The sequence below is a fragment of the Notothenia rossii genome, assembly GCF_949606895.1.
Source record: "Notothenia rossii genome assembly, chromosome: 2".
NCBI classification, from domain to species: domain Eukaryota; kingdom Metazoa; phylum Chordata; class Actinopteri; order Perciformes; family Nototheniidae; genus Notothenia; species Notothenia rossii.
Genome location: NC_136904.1, coordinates 96,771,566 through 96,781,185, shown reverse-complemented (window position 1 = coordinate 96,781,185; position 9,620 = coordinate 96,771,566). Strand labels below are relative to the sequence as shown.

The 9,620-nt window shown below is 40.5% G+C and overlaps 1 protein-coding gene and 1 long non-coding RNA gene across 2 annotated transcripts in view; both read left to right on the top strand.

Moving 5' to 3' along the window:
• Positions 1-1,360, top strand: part of LOC307028958 — a 2,390-nt gene extending 1,030 nt beyond the window's left edge. The window contains exons 1-2 of the long non-coding RNA XR_013805178.1: positions 1-466; positions 567-1,360. The exon at positions 1-466 is cut by the window's left edge and continues 1,030 nt beyond it. This is a non-coding gene — a long non-coding RNA (uncharacterized lncRNA). The remainder of the gene's footprint in view (positions 467-566) is intronic.
• Positions 1,361-4,437: 3,077 nt separating this feature from the next.
• Positions 4,438-9,620, top strand: part of LOC307029813 (uncharacterized protein) — a gene marked incomplete at its 5' end in the record, with an annotated part of 38,293 nt that continues 33,110 nt past the window's right edge. Inside the window, 2 exons of the mRNA XM_079665897.1 lie at positions 4,438-4,765; positions 5,653-5,775. Coding sequence (XP_079522023.1) covers positions 4,438-4,765; positions 5,653-5,775 — 451 coding nt within the window. The remainder of the gene's footprint in view (positions 4,766-5,652; positions 5,776-9,620) is intronic.

Genomic DNA, 9,620 nt, shown 5'->3' with positions numbered 1-9,620 from the left:
CAAAGGGTTCAGCCCAATATACCGAGATCAACCGTGGCATCCATTATTAGGATCTTCAGGCACGAAAATAGGTAAGCTACTGTAACCCTTTTTTACAGCACTTCATGCATTTCTATTTTGATGTAGGTTTCGATCACTGTTTTTATATTACAGTACATAACATTCTCAAATATTTATTGATAGAACTGAAAGAGCACCCCGCTCTGGTGGCAGACGAAAGGCCTTTACTCCAGAACAAGAGTCTGCCATTGTTGATATGGTTGTGGCCAACAATGAAATCCGCTTAAGGGAGATTCAGGCCAGAATAATTGCAGAGCAGGATGTCTTCAGTAACATTCAGTCTATAAGTGTTGCAACCATTGACCGGGTGTTAAAGAGGCAACACCTCAGAATGAAACAGATCTATAAGGTTCCTTTTGAACGCAACTCTGACCGTGTGAAGGATTTAAGGCACCGGTATGTACAGGTAAGGACCTCAATCACACTGATGGCTTGCCTATATTTTTAGTATGTCGGACTGCTTACAGTAATGTAAAACGGTCCTCTGTTTGTTTCATTTTCTTTAGCGAATGATGGAGCTGGAAGGCAATGCATTACCACATGTTTTTGTATATGTGGATGAAGCAGGCTTCAACCTCTCCAAAGTGAGGAGACGTGGGAGGAACCTTATTGGGCAAAGAGCGACAGTCTTTGTTCCAGGCCAAAGGGGAGGAAACATAACATTGTGTGCGGCTATCTCGACACAAGGCGTCCTTGCTCACATCCCTTTAATGGGAGCATATAACACGCAACGTGTCCTTGCCTTCCTGGATGTCCTGTATGACGGACTTGTGCCACCAGAAGAGAGGGATCAAGTGAGGTCGGTTCACGTGGTCATATGGGACAATGTGGCATTCCACCACTCTCGTGACGTGAGGGCATGGTTTGAGGCTCATCCACACATGGCCATGGAGTTCCTCCCTCCATACTCCCCATTTCTAAACCCCGTTGAGGAGTTCTTCTCTGCCTGGAGATGGAAGGTTTATGACCATCATCCTCATGACAGAATGCCCCTTTTGGACGCAATGAATGCTGGCTGTCGGGACATCTCTGCGGAATCCTGTCAAGGGTGGTGTCGACACGCAAGGAGATATTTCCCACGCTGCCTTGCAAGGGAAGACATACGCTGTGACGTAGATGAGGCTATGTGGCCAGACAGACGCCAAAGAGCAGATCAGTAAAGCTATATAGATCTCATTCTCTGCTTTACTGCTGATTTACATCATTTACCCATGTTATTTTTTTCCAGTGTATTGCTATTCGTCTTTTGTTTCTGTTACGGTGCTCTTCTGAAAATGAGACAATAAAAACAATGGCATAGTTACAGTAAGACTCTGTTTTTCCTATATGTAAGTTTGTTTCTCCCAACAGTTTTCCGTTCAGTTTCCAATATCGATAGCTTGAGGTTTGTGTATTGATGATTGTAGTCAGTATTTAGTGTGCCACTTAGTAATGACTGTTCAAATAGTCTTCTCATGAGCTGACAAATATTTGTTTTTGGAGAAGGTATCTGGTTTTGGAAGGGGTATTTTTAGTTTTGAGTGCCTTAGAGCACTTTGCAAGAAATGTATATTGTTATGGTAGAATGGGTTGTTATGGTGACCGGAGTTTCAGTTATGAAAACACATTTGTCTCATTAGAGGACAATTTGTTCTGTTTCGATCGACTTATTCTTTTTTGTGACCAGTATTTTCAGTTTTGGTCATGTAAGTGCATTTTGCAAAAGATATTCAGAGTTATGGCAAGTGTGTTTCTGTTTAGATGGCTATGCTCTTGTTTTGAAGAAATGAATTTAGATTCTAAAAAGTGGGTTTAGCGATTGAGAAAAACTGTAAATTAATAAAAGTGAATTTTTCATCAAATTGCAAAGTTCAATTTATAATTCATAAAAATCACAATGCAAACTTTCTTTGTAAAATGATTAATACTGATCCCATTGATTCCAGAGTTGAGGATTGTTGAAAATTGAACGTACACTAAACCAATCAGTATCATATCATTTTAAATCAATATACTTTACTTTCTACAAAACATCCAGTGTTTCGGTAGTGACCACAGTATTTTGTTCTCAAGGTTGTGTCGTATTCCCTCAACCTTATTGCTTAATCTGAACTCATAACATGCCTTATGCTGAAGTGTGAATGTTTGAAGCTACTGACCCGGAATCAGCACTTTAGTAACAGCTGAAAGAGGAGGGGATGAGACTGGGTGATCTGTTTGGTATTTTGAGCAAAACAATTCATAGACATGTTTTTTATATCTGAGACCTATAATACATGCCTAACAATAGTATAATAAGAGACCTTTAAAGTAACACACTGATTTTCAGACTTTAAAACACATTTATTTCAAAATGCTGGGATTTACCTGCTTACCATTCCATTTTGTCACCACCGAAACCATCATGTCAATTATCGAAACGTAACCATATGTTTCGGTAGTGACGATTCTAGCTTAAATTGAGCATAACTAAAGAATGCTAGCAAGTACATGGCTAACACACGTTGAAGAGGTTTACACACATAAAAACCTAATACTTTGCATAAAACCCCAAAAAGGTTTACTTAATTGAAGATTACATGTGTTTGATAGTGACAATTCTTAAGGTTACACGCCGATTTTCAGATTTTGGAACAGATTTATTTCAAAAGTATGAGATATAGCTACTGGCCATTCAGCCATGAGGGACAGGGATGCAGTGTCACTGCCTTGTCAAAATGCAGGGGTGTGGCTAAAAACCAGGCCCAGCCATTGGACTTAAACCAGGCCCAGCCATTGGACTAAAACCAGGCCCAGCCATTGGACTAAAACCAGGCCCAGTCATTGGACTAAAACCAGGCCCAGCCATTGGACTAAAACCAGGCCCAGCCATTGGACTAAAACCAGGCCCAGCCATTGGACTAAAACCCCTTGTGTTTTGGTAGTGACATGAAAACAGGGGACATGATTTTTTAAGTATAGTTTTTTTATAAAAAAATGATACCCACTATAAATCGAAATATTCCGACTTGTGTTTGAATGTAATCATAAAGATCTTCTAAATAAAACATTGAACCAAATTTAAAAAAATGTTTTAAGTGTTATTTACAGAAATGTAAATTTAAATGTCAGGGTTGGGGACAGCTACTTCCCAATAGAAAGTACCCTGTGAATGATGTTTTTGTATATATTTAGCTTATCGCTATCTAATTTAATGCCTTATGTTTAAATAGACCATAACATATTCTTAGTAAATATCTATGTCTGAATACTTAATTGTTTTGTTAAATAGTTTTTCTTGTTGTGGGACCGCACTTTGTACTAATTCGGTAGAATGCCCCTTATACTACGAATAACATATAATATAATACTACTGTAGTATTGTCTGTGATATCAAGGCAAGACCATTTTTCAGGTGAGGTTGAACAATTATTATTAAGTGTTCTTTCAAACTAAAGGTATTGCTGGGCTGCCGGATAGCTCAGTGGTTCCATTTCATCTCCATTAATACAAAATGTGTGAGGTATTTGTGCTTCTATATCTGAAACGGACGGTTCTAAATAACACTTTCTTAGTTATCTGACAGGAGGCTGAAACAGGAAGTGCATGTTGGGACTGATAGACCAACAGAGACAGAAATCCCATAATATCTGACACCTCCTGCATCTTCATTCAACTGAAGAGGAGGAGCGCCTGTGGAACAGAGAGGCTTTTATTGTGAAGGTAAAAAGTTAATGAAATATAAAATATTACTATAATTTTTGTTATCTCGTTAAATCTTTATTTAAACAACACGATGACACTGACCTCTTTACTGTTTGACCACATACCCCCCCCCCCCCCCCCCCCTGTAATCCTAATGGCAGCAATGACACAGTGATTAGTGTAAAACCCCTTTAAAGCCCCCGACACCCCATAATAACCCCCCATCATAATACCCCCCCCCCTCCAGAGTCTCATCACAGATCACACCCACCTGTGTGCCTGGGGGGGGGAGGGGCATTAGAAACACCTGTACTCAGAGTCTGTCGTGTCTTAGGGTATTTAAATAAGATTTATAATGATTTATGATTTCACTATTTTATTGTTTGTATCTATTTTATTTAACAGAAAATGAACTTACATTACAAATAATTTAAGGGTCGTTTCATCTTTAATTTAATTCTGAGGTAATTGCACCTGTTACATCTGTGTGTGTGTGTGTGTGTGTGTGTGTGTGTGTGTGTGTGTGTGTGTGTGTGTGTGTGTGTGTGTGTGTGTGTGTGTGTGTGTGTGTGTGTGTGTGTGTGTGTGTGTGTGTGTGTGTGTGTGTGTGTGTGTGTGTGTGTGTGTGTGGTTGGGCCTCTCCTCTCTCAGGTGAGTTAGCCTACCTGAGTGACGTCACTCAGGTGTGCTGCACATCGGGCTGCGTGCCTCCAGATGAGAGGAGGTGATGCTGTGTCAATTATCCCTCCGCGTGCAGATAGGTGGCGCGTGCTGCTCGTAGGAGGAGGAGAGACAGCTCCGCAAGGCGGCGCTCAGAAAGACCTGCTGCCTGAAAACAGAGCCGAGTCACAGGGAGGAATCAGGAGAGACACCGGGAGGAACCTGGGGAGACACCGGGAGGAACCGGGAGAGACACCGGGAGAGACCGGGGGTGAGACGGTGGAAACAGAGACCTGCTGCCGGACACCAGCACCGGGACTCACGGTGAGGTTCTCCCCAACTCCGCTGCTCTCCTCCGCCGGAGAAACATCCTCTCTGTCCGGTAGGTCTCCTTCTCCTATTCTTCTCTTAGCAGCCAATCAGAGCGCCGCATACCTGCAGCCAGGTGAGCATGCAGGTGCGCGCTCCCGCTCCAGGTGTGAGAGAGAGAGAGAGAGAGAGAGAGCGAGAGAGAGAGAGAGAGAGAGAGAGAGAGAGAGAGACCGGCAGCAGCAGCAGCTCTTTCCCCGCAGAGAGAGCGAGGCGGGCGCGGAGCAGAAACACGCTGCTGCGGAGGGTAACATCAATAATAATAGAATATAAAATAGCATAAACAATTATATTTAAAATAACATCGATAATGAAATAAAAAAAAACATTAATAATAATAATAATACATAATATAAAATGTTACTTTACATCAGATTTAATTATGTTGTCTTAAGCAGAAACACAAATATATTTCCAGAAATGTAAAATATCCTTAAAGTCACAACATATGTTTCTGCTGCACACAACTACACAATCTGCTTATACAACACACACGCGCGTTTATTTAAAATTTAAATATATTTGTGTGTGTATATATTTGTGTGTGAAAGTGTGCGCGCGTGTGTGTGTGTGCGTGTGTGTGTGCGTGTGCGCGCGCGTGTGTATGTGTGTGCGTTTGTGCGTGTGCGTGTGTGCGCGCGCGCGCGCGCGTGTGTGTGTGTGTGTGTGTGTGTGTGTGTGTGTGTGTGTGTGTGTGTGTGTGTGTGTGTGTGTGTGTCTCCTCCCTCTCTCCTCTCAGATCAGCTCGTGTGGCGGCGGGTGCGCAGGCTCGGTGCGCGCTCTCCAAACTTAAATAACTTAAATAATAACTTTATTTTAAGTGAAATAAAGACGTTATTAATAACTTTATTGAAGAACAGAGGACAGAAACAGGAAGTTAATTTTGGGATTTTACTGCAGCTCCGGATCTGGATTATCAGCGGGTCTTGAGGCTGCGGGACTTCAGCTCCATGAAGCCGGACAGCATGGCGGAGGATCCCCGCGGGAAGAGACGGAAGCAGGCCCACCCCCGGAGACAGACCGGTAAGAGTCACTCACTGTGCCCAGGGACAGGCGCTCTCAGGCGGGGAGACGGAGCGTTAAGAGTCACTCTCTGAGCCCGGGGACAGGCGCTCTCAGGCGGGGAGACGGAGCGGGGCTCCCGCTGTGGAGCTCTAACTTCTGCTGGGGGACTTTAATGCAGGGGGGCTGGGAGAGAGGGAGGGGACACATCGGGTCCCTCTGAGACCCTCAGAGACCCACCGGGTGATGGTCCGGGTCTACTCCGGAGAACCTGTGGCTGCTCCTCTTCATCACAATTTTCCCTTATGATGTAAATAATAATAATAATAATAATAATAATAATAATAATAATAATAATAATAATAATAATAATAATAATAATAATAATAACAACATAATAATAACAATAGGCATAATAATAACAGTAGTAAGTTCCTGAAGTAATACAAGTATATTTTACTTTTTAGATTTTACAGTTTTCTTCACTTTATCCTCGCGATCCGGAGCTCGTGCAAAAACAAAGTGCCGCGTACCCTATCTTAATGAAAAAATGATTATTAACATGTTTTTTTAATCTAAAAGCGGTTTGTTAATTTAGTTTATTAATGTAAAACAATTAGAATGAGCCCGTTTATTTTCTTTAAAGTTTCTGAAGAAGCTGCAGTTGAACAGAAAACACTCTTTAATATTAAAACCAGTTTCAGGCCTCAGCCGCGGGTCTACGGCTCCGTCAGACCCTAACTTCACATTAAAGGGTTTTTCCTGCTGGGTCCGGGCTGTATGGGGGGGGGTAGTTCGGGTGTAACAGGACTCCTCTCATCCAGCTGTGGCAGCAGCTGTCTGTAAATCCAGCTCTCTGGTTCCTTCTGTTCTCAGAACGTTTATCAAAACCCTCAATGGTTTTATTTCTTAAATCTGTAGAACATGTTTTCCTGTTTCAGTGTCTCGTGTAGTTTGAAGAAGTTCGACGCTGAGAAGAGCGCTCTGGTTGTAGTCTGTAGAGAGAGTTAGAGAACATGTAGAAAATGTTAGAGAACACATTAGATAACATTTTAGAGAACATGTTAGAGAACACATTAGAGAACATGTTAGAGAACATGTTAGAGAACATGTTAGAGAACATTAGGGGTGTAACGGTTCACAAACATTTCAGTTCGGTACGTACCTCGGTTTTTAGGTCACGGTTCGGTTCGGTACATTTTCGGTACAGCAGAACAAATTATCACAAAACATAAAATATGTTTTTTTTTTTTTTATTATTATTAAACTGTGAATAATGTATTCACTCAATTAAATACACAATATAATAAAATAAACATTAAGGTGCAGCATTTCGATGAACTGAAATAATCTGTATTTGAACTTTACTGTACTAGTACTCACAAAACATAAACTATTAGTTTTGGGTTGTTAATTTATTATTAAACTGAATATTCACTCAAATAAATACAAAATATAATAAAATAAACATTAAGGTGCAGCATTTCGATGAACTGAAATCATCTGTAGGCTATTTGAACTGTACTGTACTCGTACCTAAGCAGCCAGTTTGACATTAGGACTTGCTTGTCATTGTATTTTCATGTTTGTTTAAAGAAAGATGAACTTGTCCACATTGCTTGCTGAAAGGGCAGATCTGCTGGCACTAACAATGTCTCCTGCTGTGGAGAACACCCTCTCTAGGGACAGAGGTAGCAGATACAGCCAGGTAGCGCTTTGCTAACATGGCAACATAAGGACATTTGGCGTTTGTAATAGCTTTGGCTCGGTCTGAACTTGTTGCGAGTGGTGGAGGCTTAAATGCTAGCGGGAGTTGGGTTTGCACTTCAGTCTTTTTTCTTTTGGTACCGGTGATATTCACGTTCGGGTGATGCCTTTTCCAATGAGTGTGAAAGTTTGATGTATTGCCGCGTAACCAATGTTAGTTGAACAATGCCGACAAACAGCTTTGGTTCGGTCCACCTGTCTTTGTCCGTCATCCTTGTACGTAACTGTGAAACCAACATGTTCCCAAACCGGAGACTTCAATGATGCTGGAGGATTTTCGAGCTCAACTTTATCTGCGTTCGCCATTTCGCCAGTTCCTCAAATTACTGACTACATTTGAACGCATCCCTTCGACCAGCTCTCATAGTATACCTCTCGTCCAATGAAATGACGTGCTCGCTCTATGACGCGTTGAACCCAATGTGAGCAGATTACTCTGAACGCTGCGACGCAGCACCGGAGATTACTTCCAAGAAGTTGTTCACATTCTCAATTTTTTACGTTTAACGTTATATTCGTTCGGTACACTTCGGTACACACGTGTACCGAACCGAAGGGCCCGTACCGAATAATTTCGGTACATGTGCCGCTACACCCCTAGAGAACATGTTAGAGAAAATGTTTGAGAACATGTTAGAGAACACTTTAGAGAGCATGTTAGAGAACACTTTAGAGAACATGTTAGAGAACATGTTAGAGAACATGTTAGAGAACATGTTAGAGAACACTTTAGAGAACATGTTAGAGAACATGTTAGAGAGCATGTTACAGAACATGTTAGAGAAAACATTAGAGAACATGTTAGAGAACATGTTAGAGAACACTTTAGAGAACATGTTAGAGAATACATTAGAGAAATTGTTAGAGAACATGTTAGAGAACGCTTTAGAGAACATGTTAGAGAACATGTTAGAGAACACATGTTAGAGAACATGTGAGAGAACATGTTAGAGAACACGTTAGAGAACATGTTAGAGAACACTTTAGAGAACATGTTAGAGAACATGTTAGAGAACATGTTACAGAACATGTTAGAGAACACATTAGAGAACATGTTAGAGAACATGTTACAGAACACATTAGAGAACATGTTAGAGAACACATTAGAGAACATGTTAGAGAACATGTTACAGAACACATTAGAGAACATATTACAGAACATGTTAGAGAATACATTAGAGAACATGTTAGAGAACGCACTAGAGAACATGTTACAGAACATGTTAGAGAACATGTTACAGAACATGTTAGAGAAAACATTAGAGAACATGTTAGAGAACATGTTAGAGAACACTTTAGAGAACATGTTAGAGAACATGTTAGAGAAAACCTTAGAGAACATGTTAGAGAACATGTTAGAGACCACTTTAGAGAACATGCTAGAGAACATGTTAGAGAACATGTTAGAGAACATGTTAGAGACCACTTTAGAGAACATGTTAGAGAACATGTTAGAGAACATGTTAGAGCACACTTTAGAGAACACATTAGAGAACACTTTAGAGAACACTTTAGAGATCATATTAGAGAACATGTTAGAGAACACTTTAGAGAACATGTTAGAGAACATGTTAGAGAACATGTTAGAGAACACTTTAGAGAACATGTTAGAGAACATGTTAGAGAACACATTAGAGAACACTTTAGAGAACACTTTAGAGATCACTTTAGAGATCATGTTAGAGAACACTTTAGAGATCATGTTAGAGAACACTTTAGAGAACACTTTAGAGAACACTTTAGAGATTATGTTAGAGAACACTTTAGAGAACATGTTAGAGAACACTTTAGAGATCATGTTAGAGAACACTTTAGAGAACACTTTAGAGAACACTTTAGAGAACATGTTAGAGAACACTTTAGAGATCATGTTAGAGAACACTTTAGAGAACATGTTAGAGAACACTTTAGAGATCATGTTAGAGAACACTTTAGAGATCATGTTAGAGAACACTTTAGAGAACATGTTAGAGAACACTTTAGAGATCATGTTAGAGAACACTTTAGAGAACACTTTAGAGAACACTTTAGAGAACATGTTAGAGAACACTTTAGAGATCATGTTAGAGAACACTTTAGAGAACATGTTAGAGAACACT